General features: G+C 43.6%; 1 protein-coding gene across 7 annotated transcripts in view; it reads left to right on the forward strand.

Annotated features, from left to right (window-relative positions):
- Positions 1-20,126, forward strand: part of BIN1 (bridging integrator 1) — a 152,735-nt gene that overhangs the window by 55,440 nt on the left and 77,169 nt on the right. For all 7 annotated transcript variants that reach the window (XM_054970205.1, XM_054970211.1, XM_054970207.1 and 4 more), the window contains exon 2: positions 9,583-9,663. In XM_054970205.1, coding sequence (XP_054826180.1) covers positions 9,583-9,663 — 81 coding nt within the window. The remainder of the gene's footprint in view (positions 1-9,582; positions 9,664-20,126) is intronic.

Raw genomic sequence — 20,126 nt, forward strand, 5'->3', positions numbered from 1 at the left:
ATTATACTGACTGTTTTTTCCTCTGCCCAGTGTGGTCTTATTTTGTACTGAGACTGGGAGCTGCTGTCCAAGGTTTCAGTCTCCTATTACCTGAGAGACTTTAGCAAGAAATACCTGGGAGTTAACCTGGAAAATTCTGCATACCGAGTTTTTAGGTGGCTAAGAAGATCTGATCCTGGCTATAGTACCCCAAATGAATATTCTCTTGCTTAGAAATACGCCATGAATTGATACACGGGGCAGGGATCAATGTTTCTTCTTATTTCTTACAATTAGAAATCAGAGAAACTGTATATTAACAGGATCTCACACAAGTTCTGGGTATTGCCATAATAAAATATTCTAATGAACTATGAATTTTGTTTCCACTCTTTAGTTGATCCATAGAACTACAGCTTTGTCACTTCTCATATGCAGAGATGTAACTGGAACCATTTTAGTCCTGGGTGTGTCTCCTAAAAGAACAGCTGTTCATATTCTGTACTTTGGGGAGGACGTAGCCAGAATGTCATAGACTGCGTATCTCAACTTCTAATAATACAGAGAACTCAAGATTGCCCATGACTTCTCTGTGAGATAGTTTATCCCTTCCATCATCAGCTGCTAGATTCATCACCAATAATCGCAGGAGGCCTGTGTTCAAAGAACTTGGATGGCTGTTTCAAATCAAGACCCGTTTCCCTCCCCTCTTATGTCCTAGGCCTCATTGTTTCATCACCATAGTTACTCATAGTTCCCTCTAAATCACTGACAGTATATGACCTTTTCTTCTATAGGCTCTGTGTGGTGCATATCTTAACCAAACTGATCTTTCACTTCCCTTCCAGATGCTGCACCATTTGTCAGCATTTTACTGCTGAGCCTTCCTGCTGTGAAACATTTGAATCTTGCATGACACCTGAGGAGCTCAGCAATTTTTTGTCATGACACTACATTTAGGTTAGTCAGTGGTTTCCAAAGAAAAGCTATGACTAGTGGTTGGGTGGGTATTTGTTTGGTTGCTATTGTATATGGTGAACTTGAACAGCTCAGTTGCAAATACTCCTTCCACAGGCTGCTGCCATCCATTAAATGAACATCTTGATTTTGTAATTGGCTCTGTGGTGGGAAGCCATCTTGCTGGGGTGTACTTCATCCTTTTGCTCCAGTGCTGTGACTTAGTAAGCTGGAGCAGCAGTAGCCCTATACCTTCTGAGACAGCACTTGTTTTATGTAAGCAAGGGTGCATTTGGAAGGGTGGGAGAAGAGATGCTATCAACTTCTTCTAGTGTAATATTGCCACAATTCATTTGCTGAGCTATTCTGATGTGCCATGTCCTAAGGTTTTGTTGGAAACCAATGTTACTTGCCAGACACCTTGAAAAAATAGCTCAAAAGAAATTTATTTCTGCTCAACCAACCTTGTCATGCACAGATGATGAGTTCTATTTATCTAGCAGAGAAGCTGCATCCCTGACTAAAAACATCCATGAGTCTTGTGGCACCTCAGACAAATCAGTTTGGGGCATAAGCCAGCATTGGTTAAGAGAGTCAGAATGGGAGACCCAGGTTCAAATCGATGAAAGCCCAGGTCATGGCAGTTGCCAGGTCTGCATTTTTCCAACTCCGTCAGATCAGGCAATTTGTCCCTTACCTTTCGACCCATGTCTTTGCTTCATTGATCCATGCAACAGTCACCTCCAGATTGGATTACTGTAAGTCGCTGTACGCTGGGCTGCTCTTGGGCCTGATCCGGAAGATGCAAGTGGTCCAGAATGCATGTGTCCTGACAGGGACTCCATTTAGGTCACACATAACACCTGTTTTGCGCCAGCTGCACTGGCCTCCAGTGGAGTTCTGGATCAGGTTCAAGGTTCTGGTTTTAACCTTCAAAGCTCTTAGTGGACTGGGACCGGCATACCTGCGGAATTGCCTCTGACCATATGTTCTTCGGAGGATGCTCTGTTCAGCAGATAAACATCTACTGGTGGTCTTTGGCTCCAAGGAGGTTTGCCTTGCCTCTACCGGGGTCTTTTTGTTATGGTCCAGGTTATCTTCCCAAATACCCTCTGGTATTTGCAATGGAAGCAAAGGTTTGCTCATGAGACGCCAACAAAGTGCCAGCAACACAGAAAGGGAGGGTGGAAAATATTCCCTTTGTTTAAAAAAATGGGGTTTAATCATTTCCCTGATCTGACAGAGCCTGTGTGGGTTAGAATGTCAGAGTAGGATCAAGGAGATCTAGGTTCAAATCTCCACTCTGCTACTACATAAATAATATACGCTTCCATCGCAAAGGGCAGTTGTATGGAAATGAATGCTGCTGTGTAGTGCTCGTAGTACTTGGGATTCACATGAGGCACCTTCCATAAACCATCTTTGTATGGGCAAATCTGCTCTACTAATACCTGTAAAAAACCTCAGGTGTCTATCCAAACTAACTTTTTCTGGCTTTGCAGTGATCTGACAGATTAAGCATGGTTCTATTATGCAAGGAGAGAGAAGGAGCAGAGCCATCAATGGCTGTCTGGGAATGCTTTGATCTGATTCCACTTGCACTTCTCAGGGGGATGGGTGTCATCCAATGAGCTCAGAGTTTATGAACAGCTGAGATGGACACATTTCCAGTTTTGTGCTCACCCTTTGCCATCTGCTGCTTTAGCAAATGTTTTTATACTAAAATATACATGCCAAAGGCCTGTTTGGATCTAATTTGGATATACATGCTCAGTTTGGATAGTTGCCTAACTAGTTCATCCCTGTATTGAGAGCAGCCTTATGTGAATGGCTGTTGTCTCCCCAACCCATTGTCTTGATATGTCTACACCTTCCCTCACTAATCTTAATTGGAATGCCTCGTAGTACTAGAGCTATTACTATGTGCCTTTCCTTGAAGAGTCTCCTCTCAAGATTTTGAATGTTTCCATATTTTGGAAATAGTTTCTGTATAGGAAGCACTGTGAGAGATATCACAGAGATGCTGAGATTGTACATGTTGCTGATTGTTGCTGTTGACTCCCCAGGCATTTCCTATGCCTGCTTTTAAACCTCCGAAGATTTGAAGGATATTTAATGTTAGCAAGGTCCTGTATGGTTTTCTGCACATGTGTACTGCAGGTGCACACATTGACATGCACCATGCATGTACACACATGCATAGAGGATGTTTATGTATTCTGGTCTACACACTGTAACCTTGCTTTCTTTTAGGGATTTCTAGATTCTGTCTCATAGAAAGGGGGGCTGCAAGGATATCTGGAACAAGATGAGCTTCCTGAATTTGAAAATAAGATTAAAATATTTATTGTTTGGTGGGGAATGGATAGTCAAAGATATCTTTTTGAGCAATTCCAATGTTGGATCCATTTGAGTTAATGTGGAATATTCCAGTGAACTTATGCTTTGTCATCAGCAGACAGTTGCATGGCTTGTTGCATTGACAGCCATTAGGTCTTTCCTCCTCTTCCTCACTTACATCTCTAGGCAAACCAATAGCTGGCTTCAGCATGTCATGATGGAGCCATCATCTTAGCAGAAAAGACCTGGAAACTACAGGCCAGTCAGTCTGACTTCTGTTGCTGGGAAGATATTAGAACAGATTTTAAAGGGATCAATCTGTAAGCATCTGAAGGACCGCTCAATGATCCGGGGAAGTCAGCATGGTTTTGTTCCTAACAGATCTTGCCAGACCAACCTGGTTTCCTTCTTTGATTGAGTGACCAGCTTACTGGATCGGGGGAACTCTGTTGACGTGATTTATCTGGATTTCAGTAAAGCTTTTGATAAGGTCCCCCATGACATTCTGATGGGCAAACTGGAAGACTGTGGACTGGACTATAGGACAGTTCGGTGGATAGGGAACTGGTTAGAGGACCGCACTCAAAGAGTGGCGGTCAATGGCATTTCATCAGATTGGAGGGAGGTGTGCAGTGGGGTGCCGCAGGGCTCGGTTTTGGGCCCGGTACTTTTCAATATTTTTATCAATGATCTGGATGAAGGAGTGGGAGGGCTGCTCATTAAATTTGCTGATGATACCAAATTGGGAGGAGTAGCAAACACCCAAGAAGATAGAATTAAAATTCAACAAGACCTGAATACTCTGGAGAAGTGGGCAGCTGTGAATAGGATGCAATTCAACAAAGACAAGCACACAGTATTACATCTGGGCCACAAATATGGGAAACACAAATACTGGATGAGGGATACACTTCTGAGCAGTAGTATATGCGAAAGGGATCTTGGGGTAAGAGTGGACTGTAAACTAAATATGAGCAGTCAGTGTGATGCGGTGGCAAAAAAGGCTAATTCAATCTTGGGTTGTATCAAAGGGGCCATAGCATCGAAATCACAGGAGCTCATAGCCCCTCTCTATACTGCCTTGGTCAGGCCACAACTGGAGTACTGTGTGCAGTTCTGGAGGCCTCACTTCAAAAAGGATGTGGCCAAAATCGAGAGGGTGCAGAGGAGAGTGACGAGGATGATCAGGGGTCCGGAGACTAAGCCCTACGATGAAAGGCTAAGGGCCTTGGGAATGTTTAGTTTGGAGAAGAGGAGGTTGAGGGGGGACATGATTGCTCTCTTTAAATATTTGAAAGGCTGTCATTTGGGGGAGGGCAAGGAGCTGTTCCAGTTGGCAGCAGCGGGTAGGACGCGAAGCAATGGGCTTAAATTACATGCACAAAGGTACCGGCTGGATATTAGGAAAAGCTTTTTCACCGTCAGAGTAGTTCAAAAGTGGAATCAGCTGCCTAGGGAGGTGGTGAGCTCCCCCTCACTGGCAGTTTTCAAGAAGAGGCTGGATGAATACTTGTCAGAGATGATTTAGGCTGATCCTGCACTGGGCAGGGGGTTGGACTAGGTGGTCTGTATGGCCCCTTCCAACTCTATGATTCTATGAATACTTGCTGTCTTAGTTCTGTTATGAATGAGAAGCTGTTTGACTTAGGAAAATAAGTGGAACTGTGTGAACACTGCCATAAGTGCCTTAGTTTCAGGTGGATAGCCGTGTTGGTCTGCAGTCAAAGAATGACATCTGGGTTCAGTAGCACCTTAAAGACCAACTAGCTTTCCAAGGTATGCACTTCCAAGAGTCAAAGCTCCCTTCATCAGATATCTGTTCATGTTGCTTCATGCGCATTCACACCTTGAGTGGTGGCTGTTTCTACCAGGGAACCCAAAACCAGAAAAGGGATTTGGGGGGGAAGTGGTTTCCCAAAAGGGGTTAAAAATGCCTCACAAGCACGACACAGGATGCAATGTGAAAGAAAGAGCCCCCTGAAATAGTGTTCAGTCCTTTGCCCTCAGAGTCATAGAAGGCCTGCCTCAAATCCCTGAGTGACACAGCATCTTCTGTTTTGGCAAGCAAGCTCTGGTGAAATTATTTCGAGGTCCTTTTATATGTGGATAAGCCTTGATCTTCCCAGCCTGATCAGGGGATGTGTGGAGCAAATGAGAAAATGACTCAGCAGACTGATCCTGCATAGCTGCAAACTGCACCTGCCCGCTGTCGGCAACCTTGCTGAAGGTTGCAAGCAATTACCATTAGTGATATTCCATTTTTTCCTGCCAGCTGGCAGTAGAACAAGCTGGATGGAGTAATAGTAAGGATATTGAACCTTTCTTTTAAGACAATGTGTATTGTTGATGACTTGAAGTATGGCATACAAAATATGCCTTAGGAATAGCCAGTATACAAAATGCACACTGTGTCCAAATGGCACCCCCTCCTACCACATTTGAAGTTGAAGGAAAATTGGGCACGGTGCAAACAAAGGTGAAGTCTCTGGTTGTTAGCTGTGGGACCCATGGTCCTATTTCTAATGCAACTGCCCTTATCTTTTAAAGCACAATGTGGCCGATAGAAGAGAAGAGGCCATATGTCCTCTCATCCTCCTGATGGGCATTGCTCAGGAAGGTCATGGTCAATGAGATCTGACTATATGTAAGGCAGTCTGCTTCACATTGGAGGCGGGATTGCTGCATTTCCAAGAGGAGCATCCTGGCCAGTGCTGTCTTTAACTTGCTAATATTTGTACAACCGCACATTTGCAATTGCTTAGCACTACGTTCAAATGAAACATGAACAGCAACACTTCCTCTTTCTCCTCTCCCCAACAGATCTGATGGAAATGCAAGTTGGTGATCGAGGGCATATTATATTCCCTGCTAATCTAGCCTTCCAAGTGGTTGAGAGCTCTGCTTTCTGTAGAGGATGTTGCTTAATTAGCCACCCACACAATGCTGCCCTTCTGTGGTTTTGTTCAGGTGGATATAAGACTACAGAGCATTGGCTGTTCCTACTTGCAAGTATATACGACAAAATTCAAGGTGATGCTGTGAAATGAATGGGATATTGGACTGATCCTTAACTGCAGGGCTCTAAGTGTGATCTGCGATGCCCAGAACAAGATGTTGGCCTCCCCTCCGTGGCATTCTCGATCACTGTTAACACCATGAAGTATCTTGTGCCATCGAGAAGACTAATACATTTTCTGTGGCATTAGCTTTTGTAAAGCACAGCAGAATTCATCGGATGTATGAAGGATTGGACAAAAGGGTACTGGTACACAAAGATACATATTGAAGGAGTTATTACAAAGAGGCCAGAAAGTGCAGCATTCTAGAAAACAGATGTTTTACTTTATATTGCAGCACACAGATGAAAGCAAGTTCCATCTGAGTAAACAGAGTGAATGTGGACCACTTTCCACAGCTGATGAACTGGCAAAGTAAGAATGCTAGCATACATACACATGCAAGGAAGGGTGTAGTAAGCCAGCTGAGCCCAAGACAGTGTGAAATCAACACAGGAATTTTTGCTTGGGAAACTGTGTGTGTGTGTGTGTGATGTTTACATGTTCAGCAAAAGGTGATATGGTATATACAATGGAAATACAGGTAACTGATAACTATTGCTACAGCACACCTTTATTGCTTCAGCCTAGCCACACCTACTGGTTGTGGCTCAGGAGCAGTTACTTCTAATGGAGCCGCTATTAAATCATCAAGGTCATCTCATGAGCTATTTCACAAAATTGAAAAATGTGTATCCATGTATATCCATATAGTGGATTCTCAGACCCGCTTGCCTCATCAGTCTTGTTACACTCAAGAAAGCTTGGGCTGTTTTACTGATGGAGAACTCCTGCTCTAAGCAGCAGGGGCACTTAAAGTGATCTCACAGGACTCTCCTAGGGCTGTTTCTTTCAATATTGGGCTGAAAGCCTAGTTTTCCTACCATGTGTGAACTTGACAAAGAGCCACAACTGATCTCAATGTGTTGATGTATGCATCTGTATATGATGTATTCAAACACTTCTGTGTTGTTCTTAACATGTTACCCTTAGGTATGCCTGTAAAATAGTTTCTGTATATACATCTGAGCAATATAGAAAGCACAAACATTTCTGTAAACCCCCCCCTTTCTATTGTGTATATAAATTGGTCAGATAAATGTACACCTTTTGTTTCTGATCAACTTATGCTGGAAGTACCACTGTACTGTGGTTTTATGTATCAGCACATGAAGTTGCCTGTTGTGTGCTCTGTGGCAGCCAAAACAATCCACATGCAGTGCAATACAGCTGCAATACAGCAATTTCTGAAAGTGCCTCTGCAGCTTCACCTTGTAATCACTCAAGCTAGAGTATCCCTATGTAGGAAGTGTTCAAAGCATACCCCTCAACAACACGCTTAATACTAAAGAGTGTTAAAAGGAAATGGCTGATAAATGAAGTGTCTTGATTAACATTTGCTCTGGCTGGAATGGTGGGTAAACTACCTTGTAAAAAGGACTCTTTGGTGCAGAGAGAGGCCTGGCTGATGGCCATGGTTATTCGATGCCTTGCTGGTGATGGAATGATGACAATAGCCCGGGCCACTTCTGACCCAAGCTGAAACTCATATTTGCAAAACCTGAAAGGAACCTCTCTGAATATGAATTCCCTCTTGTTTTATAAAATATCTTGTTTTGTATGTGAGGTTCTCAGACTGTGAAGTCTTGGACCCAGCATTAAATGTACCCCACCTTTGGAGGACCAGCTTGTAAGGACACTTCTTGAGTTCCTGTTCAACCCCCTTGGACTGGGCACAGGTGAAGAAACCCCCTCTAGATCCTTCATGGCATATACCACTGCCAGACTTCACCTCTTCTTTGAATACAAATTCCATTGGGGTAGCCACGGTAGCTGTTGTAGATGTTGTTGGCTCCAGGCTTTTAGGTGGAAGACTCAGCAGGGGAACGCCACTGGGCTATTAGTGGTATGAGTCCAGGAGGTGATGGACATAAGCTACCACATCCATTGCCTCCTACGCTGCTGGCCGCCAACAGTGAGCAGAGTCTCTGCAGTACTAACAGTGTGACAGGCCAGGCTTGGCTGCTGGTTGTTTGGGTGCTGTTTCCTATGCTGCCACAGGCCAGGTCCAAGATGAGCCACTAAAGCAGTGCTGGCAGGCTGCGGTTCAGGGAGGAGACAGGCATGTGCTACACTCCTTGCTTTCCGTACTCTGGTTAGGGTTGCCAGGTCTGAGCTTGTTTGAACTCTTGTCTTTTTTTAAAAGAAGCAGTTTCCTTCAGCTGATTTGTGCCTGCAGGGAGCGCAATAAAGCCAGCGCATGCCCATACAGAAACATATAGTGTAGGAAGAGACCCCCATTCGGCAGGCCCATCAATAAAGCATTCATGCCAATTCTCAGCCCAGGCAAGGACAAATGAATGAATTTAAAAATGCAGTCTATTTAGTTAATCCATGTTGTAGACAATGAGCCTAGGCTGAGTCAACTGCTATGCCCCTCTGCTGTTGTCAGTTCTTTCCCTCTGTGTACAATTAAGTGGATGGAGAACAATGGAAAAGTTCTGCATTTAGTACTGCTTTCTCAGTAGAGTAGAGGTTTCCCGTCTGTTTAATAGGAGGACAAAATGTGCTGAGCTCAGTGTATGAAACTGCTTTACAGTGAGCATTGCAAAGAATGCTGGGCCAGGTGGACCATGAACTCTGACTGGCATTGGATCTCCAAATTCTGAGTCTTTCCTAGTCCTATTACTGACTACAGGAGATATCAGGGACCTTTTTATTTCCTTATACTTGCATTCCACCTTCCTTCCTTCCTTCCTTCCTTCATGAAACTTAAGGAGGCATACAGAGAGTTCCCCAGACGTTTCCCATTCATGCACTGGCTAGACCCAGACTTGATTAGCTTCAGCAAATGTGTAGGGCTGCCAGCCTCCAGGTGGCAGCTGGAGATCTCCTGGAATTTCAGCTGATCTCCAGGCCACAGAGATCAGTTCCCCTGGAGAAAATGGCTGCTTTGAGGAGTGGACTGTATGGCATTATACCATCCAGAGGTCCCTTCCCCCTCCAAACCCCACTCTTTCTAGGATCCACCGCCCCCAAAACCTCCAGGAATTTCCCAACCTGGAGCTGGCAACCCTAGCAAAGTGGCTACTATAGACTCTTACTTTGGGGGTTTTATGGTTCAAAGTATGGGCTCTACCACAGAATGAGACTGAAGCTGCAGTCCCCCACCCCCATTCTACTGTCTGTCATTAATGTTTAAAACTTGCAACTCTGTGGTTCTAAAAACCCTTCCCTTTTTTGTGTGTAGGTCCTTCAGAAGCTTGGCAAAGCTGATGAGACAAAAGATGAGCAATTTGAGCAGTGCGTGCAAAACTTCAACAAACAACTGGTAAGCAATTTTTTAATCATACCCTTTAATCCTTGATTATTATTTCCTTGATAGGATGATTCAGCAAGGAATAGTTTGGGGAGGAAAATCTGACATTTTTCCCATTGGAAAAAAAATACTGAAGTGTGGGTGCAGGCAGGTATACTTTATACAGTGGTCAAAAGGGTTAGTTGCCCAGGGTCTTCTGCTGTCAGGGACTCACTGTGTGCAAGAGAGAGAAGGAAATATCAAGCACACTATATATTGGTGTAGATAGAAAGCAGGACTGAGAATGCCTGCCTTGCCCCCTTGCATGTACATTTGTTTGAGAGTGAACACAGTCCCTGTCAAGTTACAAACACAGTAAAATCAGTGTTCTTAAACTTGGGGTAACCTTGGGATGCCCGGTCTCCTGCTATGGCAGGAGATCTCCTGGGCATCTCTTCAGTTGGCAGCTGGCACCTCAAAGGACAATGGGGGGAAAATAAGGGAAGATCGGAGCCAGCACATGACATCACTTCTGGCAAAAACTGAAAATGATGTCTTGGCATCGGGAGTGGGAGTGGTGGCAATGCTCTAGGATTTGCCCCAAACTCTATGGCTTAACCATAGCTCTTATGTTGAATTTTTGGTACTGTGTTTGGAATATGCTATTCTTCTGCTGCAACCTGCTACATCTAGAAAGAGCATCATTCCTACTTCACATATGGGGATACAAGGGCAAATTTGTTTGAATGTACACATCATTGTACTTTCCTAAGATGACTGAAGAATTAAAAAGTCAGGTTGATAAAAAGCAGCAGGACACCTAAGAAATAAGAGAGGGGAGTATGCTGGGAAATTTTTCTCTCTACCTTTCCCTGTTTGCTCTTAACTTTCTCATAGTGGATATGGAGTCCTGCCAGTCTGTTGCTTATGCCTAGGTGGGTCATTTCTGCAAAATCAGATCTGCCCATCCCCATAATCATGGAATTAGGAAACTCAAGAGCCAAAGAATGGATCCTTTGCAGCAATACAATAGTTCATCTTTATACGGCTCTTCTGGACAGATTAGTGCCCACTCAGAATGGTGAACAAAGTCGGTGTTATTATCCCCACAATACAGCTGGGAGCTGGAGCTGAGAGGACTGGATTACTTAAAGCTACCTACTGAGCTCGTGGCAGGAGTGGGATTTGAACCAGCAAAGTGCTGCATTGCAACACAACTACTTGACCGCTGTGTCTACCCCATTCATTCATTCATTCATTCATTCATTCATTCATTCATTCATTCATTCATTCATTCATTCATTCATTCATTCATTCATTCATTCATTCATTCAAGCTGGTGGCTTGGAAAGGTAGGAAAGGCTTCTGGAGATCCAAAGGGCTTTCCCCCCGTGCTCTTTGATTTGCTGACTTGATAGACTTTCTGTACAGTCACTGAGGGCACAAGATCTGAGAAAAATGGATAGGATATAAAATTAGTAGTTGGTTTCCTTGCATAGTATGGTCATGTTTTCTTATTCCTCAGTGGGGCGGGGGATGATCCTGTTCCAAATGCCTTGTATGTCCATTCAGAGAGCAGTGAGCCTGCTGCTTTCGCTCTGTGAATGGCACAAAACTTCCCTCCCTCTTTTCTTGGAGATAGACTTTGCTACGTGACAGACAAGTTGAACGTGGCCCTTTTTTTGTTGGCAGAGGTTCCAACATTCCTGGAGTCCCGGCTGCCTCTGGGATTTGAGGAGCAGCACAGCTGGGTGGGTGGGCAGTAGGAGGTGGAGCCTTCCTCCTGTAATGATCTGTATTACTGTTCTTTGGATTTCATCTGCAGAATAAGCCCTTAACATCACAGTAAAAGTGGCGCTTGATAAAAAGCAGCAGGACACCTAAGAAATAAGAGAGGGGAGTATGCTGGGAAATTTCTCTCTCTTTTTTTCCGTTTGCTCTTAACTTTCTCATAGTGGATATGGAGCATCTGCAGTTCTGCTTTCTATATATCAGTGGCCCATATCCAGCTGTGGTTGCATATTAATAGGCAACTGGCTGTCAAGAGGTGACACAGCATAGCAACACAGATCATAAATTACAAACCATGAAGCCTCAGTTAATATATATGTTTTAAAAAATTGTTTAGTGTTTTAAAGTGTTCCAACATACCACATTCTTTTTTTTATCTTGGTAATCCTTATGACAACTAATAAAGCAATTTTATCTTCATTAAGCAGTGAGGATGTATGTCTAAGGATGAGAGCATGCTTTGAAAGATTGTAACAGAGGCAGCATTTGAATCATTTGCTTGAGCTAGCAAGAAATGTATATGAGGTCACATCTTCCCTTGCATGAGCTGAAATATTGCAAAATGTGAATCTGGTGCCTACAAACTTTTATTAAGGTGGATTTTGCTATCAAATATTGGCCTTCTGCAAACAAACTGCTGATTACTCCAACACCTGATCTCTGGCTAATCCAAAAATAGAGGGTGGGAGTGCACTATATGTATTGGTCTCCCCCATCTTTTTCCTAGTGACTGAGTAGGGGACATTTTTTTCTTTAAGTTCCATAGATGCTCATATCAGTGCACTGAAGATTTATGTATCCCAGGAAAAGCATTCCCAAATGTTGTACAGTAGAAACAATAATGCATTTATTTGTTTGTTTATTTAATAATTCCATTTTTTAAACCCACCTTTCCTCTTGGCTCAAGGTGGCCAGAGGGAAAAAAACATTTCAAAATGACCCTTCATTTAGTTTTGAAATGGGGTGGCTATTTTTGATGAGGCTTCTGTAACTGACTAGGGCCATTTCCACACACGTTGAATAATGCACTTTCAATGCACTTTCGCAATCCTTTGGAAGTGGATTTTTTGTTCCACACATGAAAAATCAGTTTCAAATGTTCACTAAAGAGTGTGAAGCAGCCTAGAAATTCAGTCATTTGTAGTTGTAAGCTTTGAGCAACCTTATGGTTGAAAAATGGGACATACATCCAAGAAGCAGAGGTTGCTTTGTACCACTCTGTGAAAAGAGACCCAACATTCCCTAGTTATAATATGTAATTGATTCTCAAAAATCAGGAAGATGAGGGGGGTTTCATTGCAAAAGCGTTTGATTATTGACATCCCGTCCTACCAACAAGAAGCTTAGAAAGCACACATGAAGTTATTCTGTCTTCTCAAAAACCCTGACATGCTGCGGTGAGTTATCCAAAGACCTCTTATGAGCCCCATGGCTTTGCAGGGATTTGAACCCAGATCTCCCAAGTTATTTGTTCTTGCTTGAAAGAAATGCTTTGAGTATTTTTAGGGCAATTTGAAATGCACCTTGCCAATGGGTGTTTACCAAAAGAATTTCTTGTGTTGTATACACTACATGCCAATTTTCATTACTCCTTTTGTGGGTGGTTACATCTGGACCTGCTTGAAAGCTCAGCTTGCACGTGAGTGGAGAGGCATTTTTGGTTTGCTAGCAGAAAACAGGTGTGCTGCAAATGCAGAAATTCCCACTTGTGTGAAGTTGTTGTCAAGGAAAGAGTTGATGCTAAAAATAATTGCCAGGATGTTTTTTTGAGATCTGAGCTGTAGTTCAGCACAGAACCTTCTGCACCAATGAGCGTCTACTGTGGAGAGAAGATAGAACAAAAGAGTGGTCGGGATGATCCTGGAATAGTCCTCTGATGGAGAAGTTAGGAGAACATTGCATCCTAATGTAGTCAGCAGCAGAATGGCTCATCTCCTGTCTGAGGCATCATAAGAGGATTCTTTGTTCTTTCCACCCCATTTTCATTTGCACTGCTCATCAAATTCAAGAAAGACCTGAGTACATAGGAATGATGAACATCAGTGTTGTGACTTGGGGGAAGCTTTCTGAAGGGATACAGCTTTGTCAAAGTGGAAGAGTTGTGAGGTGGACTTCAAGTTTTACGTCATAGCACTCTCTTGTAAACAAACAAGCTTATTCTTCCTATTTCTTTCCCTTTGTAAATTTCATATTGGAGAATTAGCCAAGTTTATCAAGGCAGCCTACTTCTTTGATGTCTGTCAGCTGTGGATGATGGTTGCATAATGGGTGGAATAAGGCATCTGTTCTGCTGTTGCTCTCCCACTCGTTTGTATGTGCCTGCATGTGTGTCAAAGATGGTCCCAAGTGGTTTATGGTCTGTCAGGCTGATGTGATTATGGCTCACTAACTTTTTTGGCTTGCGAACTGATGGGGACAGCATAGTCTTTTTGAACAATCTCCCAGAAATGCAGCTGAGTTTAGGCATAGAAACGACTAATGACAGTCCCCATTCATTGTTGTTGCATAGTTCTTTCTCCTTTGGCTTGTTTTTTAAAAATGTGGTGTCTGCCTGAGGAGGAGAGAGACATGTGTCTGCAATGACTTGCCATATGCTAGCAGAGGGGCAATTATGCATATTAACATGAGTGTATTGGTCTTGTCATGCAGTTACTGAAATTAACTCTATAAACCTTAATATGTGTAATTGCAAGGAGTGACTGCCGCAGCATAGAGCAAATGTCACCATTCTCTTACCATCAAGGGACACTTGGCCAAGGTAGGAGGAACTGGACTGAGAAACATGGGGCTGCACTGGGATTTGCCATGGCTGAGATGACTGATGCAATTTGAGTTATGTGAGCTTGCCTCTAGTTTAAGGCTGAACAGGCAATAGTTTTTAAGAGAGCTGAAAGCAAGCATCACTTCCCATGACAAAGGATGCTGCAAATTTTGCTATGAGCATGTTTTTTTCCCGTTTTTATTTTTTTTATTCATTAACATAATAATAAACAACAGTAAACATTAGATGTTAAACAGTGAATATAAAAGGTAATGTTGTAGAATAACTTGCTATGAGCATGTTTGACTGTAGAACTTACCATGTTCAAAGGTGGTGATCAGATGTGAGCCAATCATTTGGTCTGTTCAGTTTGTGCAGAGCAGCTGAGCATGCTCTGCCAAAACCATGTGCACTGGTTTTTCCTAAAAACTAGCATGTGTGAAAGCTGCCAGTTCAAACTGATTGGTGGCTTTTAATGTCACTGCTTAGACGAGCATTGAAGGGTTATTGAAACACAGCATTTATTAATGACTGATTTATATGGTTTGTGAGTGATCTAATTGACAATTTTAACAATTACTTGCTGAGTGGAGCAGTTATGGAACAAGGCAGAGTTGAGTAGTAGAACTAATTTGGGCTGTGCAAAAATGTACATGCATGAAAAGCCAGTTGGGCTGTACTTTAAGGAATACAGTGAGACAACCTGTTGAACACCCAGATCAACAATATCAAACTCATTATCAAAAATTAGGTCTCTGTTCACAACTGACAAACAGGATTCCAGCTGAACTGGTACACTTTTGAACATTCCTGCCTATGATGTAGACTGTTCATTTTTGCCCTACCGTTATCTGCAAAACCTGGCAGTGTCCATGCCATAAGAAGTGATTCTCTTTCAAACTGCCTTCAGATTGGTGTGTGTGTGTGTGTGGGGGGGAAATATGTGTAAAATCTGTGAGTTGATATTCATCTAAACGATGGCTTGGATCTGTTGGACGTTTTGGCTGCAGCAAGAGGGGGAAGTAAGAGCATTTTGTGGATAGAAATCCTTCTGTCGATAGAAACACTGTGATGGAGCTATTGAAATCAATGGGCTACTGTAAGAACAATATTGGATATTCTGGAGTACTTGGATATTCTGGAGTACTTGCGCCCCTGCCTACTGCCAGCTTGGCCACTCTTCCCTGATTGGTCCAGCCTTTTGAGGTCATTTGCATATGCAGACTGATTGGGGCTCACAATATTTCACACCTCATCCCCCCCCCCGACAGTTGGGACACAGAGGTCATTTGCATATGTGGCCTGATTGGTCTTCACTCCCCACATTCTAAACAGTATGCAGTCAGGGCCGGTGCCAAGGTTTCTGGCGCCTGAGGCGAGATACCTTCTTCCACTCCCCCCCCACATTAACCAATTTTTTTAAAAAAAGAAATGTAGGAAAAATTGAAAAGCACAAAAATTGAAACTTTTTACATTTTTAATTTAATTTTTATTTCTTAATTTAAATGTTAAATTTTATTTTTTTAAATAAGTGTGAGAATAACAACAATCTTTGTTTTTCTTATTGTGAGCCAAAAATCTATTTTGTGAGAGAAACAGCGACTTGCATTGAAGTTCTGAGCACACTACCTTGTGTGTGTGTGTGTGTGTGTGTGTGTGTGTGTAAAAAAGTTTCTCTCTCTCTTTCTTCTCACATCTCTCTGAACCCAGAGACTCTTGGCAGTAAGAAGGAGTGCTTCTCTTACAGAGCCCGCTTGGAGGAGAGAGATGTTTGGAAGGGGGTGACTGAGCTGAAGCCTTCTCTTTCTCTCCGACCCTTTCCAAGCCTTAAAATATTGATCACCTTTGTCAAAGATCCCTTTCGAGAACTACCCTCCATGCTCATCCTTCTCCTCCCTTGGGTTTGAAGTGAACAGCAGCTGACAGCTAAGCATGTGGTGTATAAATATTGAAATAAACTATTGGGGGAGAGGGGGAAGGTGGGGTGATATATGGAAACTAGAGGATGAGAGAAGGGAGGTGATAAAGAGGGGGGCGCAGTGCGGGGTGCTGCTCTGCTGGAGTGAAGGGGGAGCAGCAATGAGATCAGATAATAGCAAGGGGGAGGGAGAATGAAAGGGAGAAGGGGGGAGGAAAGTAATAGAATTTGAAACAACAGCTTTAACCCCAACAACAGTGATTTGCTCCTACCTGTTGCACAGGGACTGAAAGGGAATTGTGTGCGTCTCACCTCACTTCCTCCTTCCTCTGTGGCAGTGCACATACAACCAGCCACTCTTTCCACCAAAAGCAGCAACCCTCCCCCCCCCAAAAAAGGCCTGAGGAAAGGTGAGAAGTAGAATTGAGCCAGCCGGGGAGGGGGAAAGGGGTGTACTAAAAGGAATGACAGGATTGGCCATTGGAAATAATGGGAGAGGCTTGAAGGCCCATTGGAGAAAATGAGAGCCAGGAATGCCAATTTACTTGCATGGGCTCCACTGAAATGCATTACAGCCCAAAAAAAGAGCAAGAGTCCAGTAGTGAAGAAGTGAGCTGTGGCTCATGAAAGCTCCACTCTGGGGCTGTCATTCCAGTCCAAGAACACTTCTGCTACTGTCAGCGGCTGTCATTCCATTGTGGTGCCTGTAATTCCACTCCAAGAATGCTTCTCTACTACCAAAAAACAAAATCCAAGGGGAAGCTGCTGAATTGGAATTCATATGTAAATTTGACTCTGTCAAGGTGGGACTGAATAGGGACTATGGATAGTTATCTCATTATTAAAAGTAACTGATTTCCTTTACAGAAGCAAACTGATCTCCATATCAGAAGGAGCTGTTTGACAGCTGTTTGCATCTACTCCTCCCTCCCCTCCCTTCCTCTATATCTGACCAGTTTCTTCTTGCCCTCCATGCATCTGACGAAGAGAACTGTGATTCTCAAAAGCTTATGCTACAATAAAGTTGGTTAGTCTTAAAGGTGCTACTGGACTCTTTTTGATTTTGCTACTACAGACTAAGATGGCTAACTCCTCTGGATCTCTACTACCAGAGGCTGTCATTCCACTGTGCAACCTGTCATTCCTTCCCAGAGCACAGATTATGCTCTGAGGGGATGTCCTTGCACTCTGGGAGTTGGCATTCCAGTCCCAGAACACTTCTGCCCCTCCCAGGGTCTGTCATTCCAGTCTTGTACCTGTCATTCCAGTCCCAGAATGCTGCTTCTACTCCCAGGGGCTGTCATTGCACTGCACTCTGGGGGCCGTCCTTCCAGTCCAGGACTGTCATTCCACTCTGAAACCTGTCCTGGTCCTGGAGCACAAACTCTAGCTAGGGACCATCATTGCACTCTGGGGGCTGTCATTCCACTTCCAGAGTATTCCATCTGGTCCCAGAGACCTTAATGGATAATCCATTCCACATTTTCTTTGCAACTTTTTTTGTGTTGTGATGCATTTCAATGGAGCCCAGGCAAGTAAATTGGAATCCCTGGCTCCCATTATCTCCAACGGGCCTTTAAGCCTCTCCTATTATTTCCAATGGTCAATCCTCCTGTCATTCCTTTTAGTACATGGCGGGGGTGGGGGGAGCAAGAAAGAAAGGAGGGAACAAGGAGGACAAAAGGTCAAAAGGGGAGCACGCTGCTCCCCAGCCAGCTAGAGTGTCTCTTGCTTGTGGAAGCTTTGCCCAAGGCTTAAATTGAGAGAGAGAGGAGGAGGGGGGGAAAGGCAGAGAGAAAAATGTCCCCACTGATGGGGCTGAACTCGAAGCTCCTCAGGCACTGGCTGAGCAGGAAGACAGGGCTGCCCTTCTGCACTCCAGAAGAAATGCCTTGCGCCAAGGGAGGATAATTCCTGCGCAAGCGCATGGGAGCATGCACACTGCAGGAAACGCTGGTCGTTGGGGGGCCAGCATGGCACCTCATTCAGAGTTCAGCGCCCAAGGCAGAGGCTGGCTCAGCCTCAATGGAAGCGCCAGCCCTGTATGCAGTTCACTAGGGCAGCCAATCTCCCTATGGGCCTGGCTTTCCTGGTGTGGCTGGCAGGCTGCTGCCTGCTTGCACCTCCCTCTTGCTGATTGGTCAGCCGTGGAACTCTTGTGTTCTGAGGTAAAAATCAGGTAAAGGAAATTGCAGACAGTTGAAGAAAGACAGTAGAAGACTCCCCCTTCACTTTATTCAAACACCTTTGTGAAGCTTGGGTACTATGCTATTATACTACAAAACCATCTCTCTCTCTCTCTCTCTCTCTCTCTCTCTCTCTCTCTCTCTCTCTCTCACACACACACACACACACACACACACACACACACACACACACACACCTGTTACATACCCATAAATGTTATAACTGGATTTAAAGTACTTAAATACCATAGCGGAGCACGGCTATCAAACTAGTATCATGTACAGCTGTCATATAAAGGCCTATCCTATGCCAGTTTATTCGTAAAGAAGTCCTACTGACTTCAGTTAGAATTATTTCCAAGAAAGTGTGTGTAGGACTGGGGTCTCATTTCCATGAACAACATGGAGTCAGGGTTTTTTATGGTCTTACTTTTATGCTTTCCCAAGTTCACCTTTTAATTTAATGAAGTGTTGCTTGGATGTAACAAGATGTTGTGATATTAGCAAATAATCCTTTAATAAAACTTCTTTCCTGTGGAGGCAGTTTGGCTACCTCAGCATTTGGGATGGGAGGCCCTTAGCATAAGCAGGACAGTCTGTTCAGCATAAAGTATGACTTGCATGAGAACGCACCAGTGGAAATGGCAGTGTAGTCTTTGTTTAATTTGGAATGTCAGATAAGATGTAGGAAGCAGACACATATGGAGGGTGAATTTATGCTGGGGTGGGGAGACGCCGACAGTGATGGGAAACCTCTATTCCCAGATCAGTTCCTTCTGAAGCAGATGTCCTGTGAGCTTCTTCTCTTTAAAGCCCCCCTTTGGAAGGGATGAAAGCAAAATGGAAATACGGTATTGCATGTGGAAGTGGCATTTCCCTGTTTCTGCATCCGCCCTTTGAAGCTTCACAGCTGCTTCTGTGGCAGCAGAGAATCCTGCTCAACCTTTGTTTAAATATAGCTGTGAAAGGGGATCCAGCATGTGACCTTCTCCTTTTCTGATGGTTTCATCTTCGTGATGTGTATCTCCAAAGAGTGAGGGAGAGAACAGCCGCTTTTTATCAGAATGATACTGAGAAAATTGAAAAGCTTGTGCGTCAAACTTTTGAAACATCCACCCTCCTTTAGAATGTGGGAGCACTTCCTTGGTTGCTCCATACTTGACAGTGTTATTGCTTCATTTATTAAAGTTATAGTTTCATTTATCTTACTCTGACGTGTTTGTGTGCCTTCAAGTCACAGCCGACTTATAGTGACCCTGTAGGGTTTTCAGTGCAAGAGACATTCAGAGGTGGGTTGTCATTGCCTGTCTCTGTATAGCAACCCTTGATTGCTTGGTGGTCTCTTATCCAAATCCTGACCGGGGTTGACCCTGCTTAGCTTCTAAGATCTGATGACATTGGGCTACTTCTACCTTCCATGTCAGGGCTTACTCTAATGTACTACTGTTGAATTTGAGGAGGTACTCTCGTGGGATAGAGAGATTTTCTTTGCTGTGTCTTTCCAGCTGCAGAGTTACTAGTCCCAATGAAATGGGATAGTTGCAGTGATGGCCTTTTTAGCTGAGACTTATACCAAAAACTATCTTTAATATTCTTCTTTGGAAATTGTAATGTCAGGTTTCTCTGACCTCTTCAATGTTTGTTGAATAATTACCAAAGAGGGTCAGATTATGATATCCAATTTTGGTATTGGTTGGTAGACATTGGCAGCATTTAATAGTTGCATAATGCTGTTTGCCTGCATTTGCTATAGAACATGCAATAGCATTCAGTTCTCTGGTTGTATTTGATTATTGACATGTATTGTTAGATAACTAGCAGTGGGCAGCTAACGAGATAG

Source organism: Eublepharis macularius, chromosome 2 (assembly GCF_028583425.1).
Source record: "Eublepharis macularius isolate TG4126 chromosome 2, MPM_Emac_v1.0, whole genome shotgun sequence".
NCBI lineage: Eukaryota > Metazoa > Chordata > Lepidosauria > Squamata > Eublepharidae > Eublepharis > Eublepharis macularius.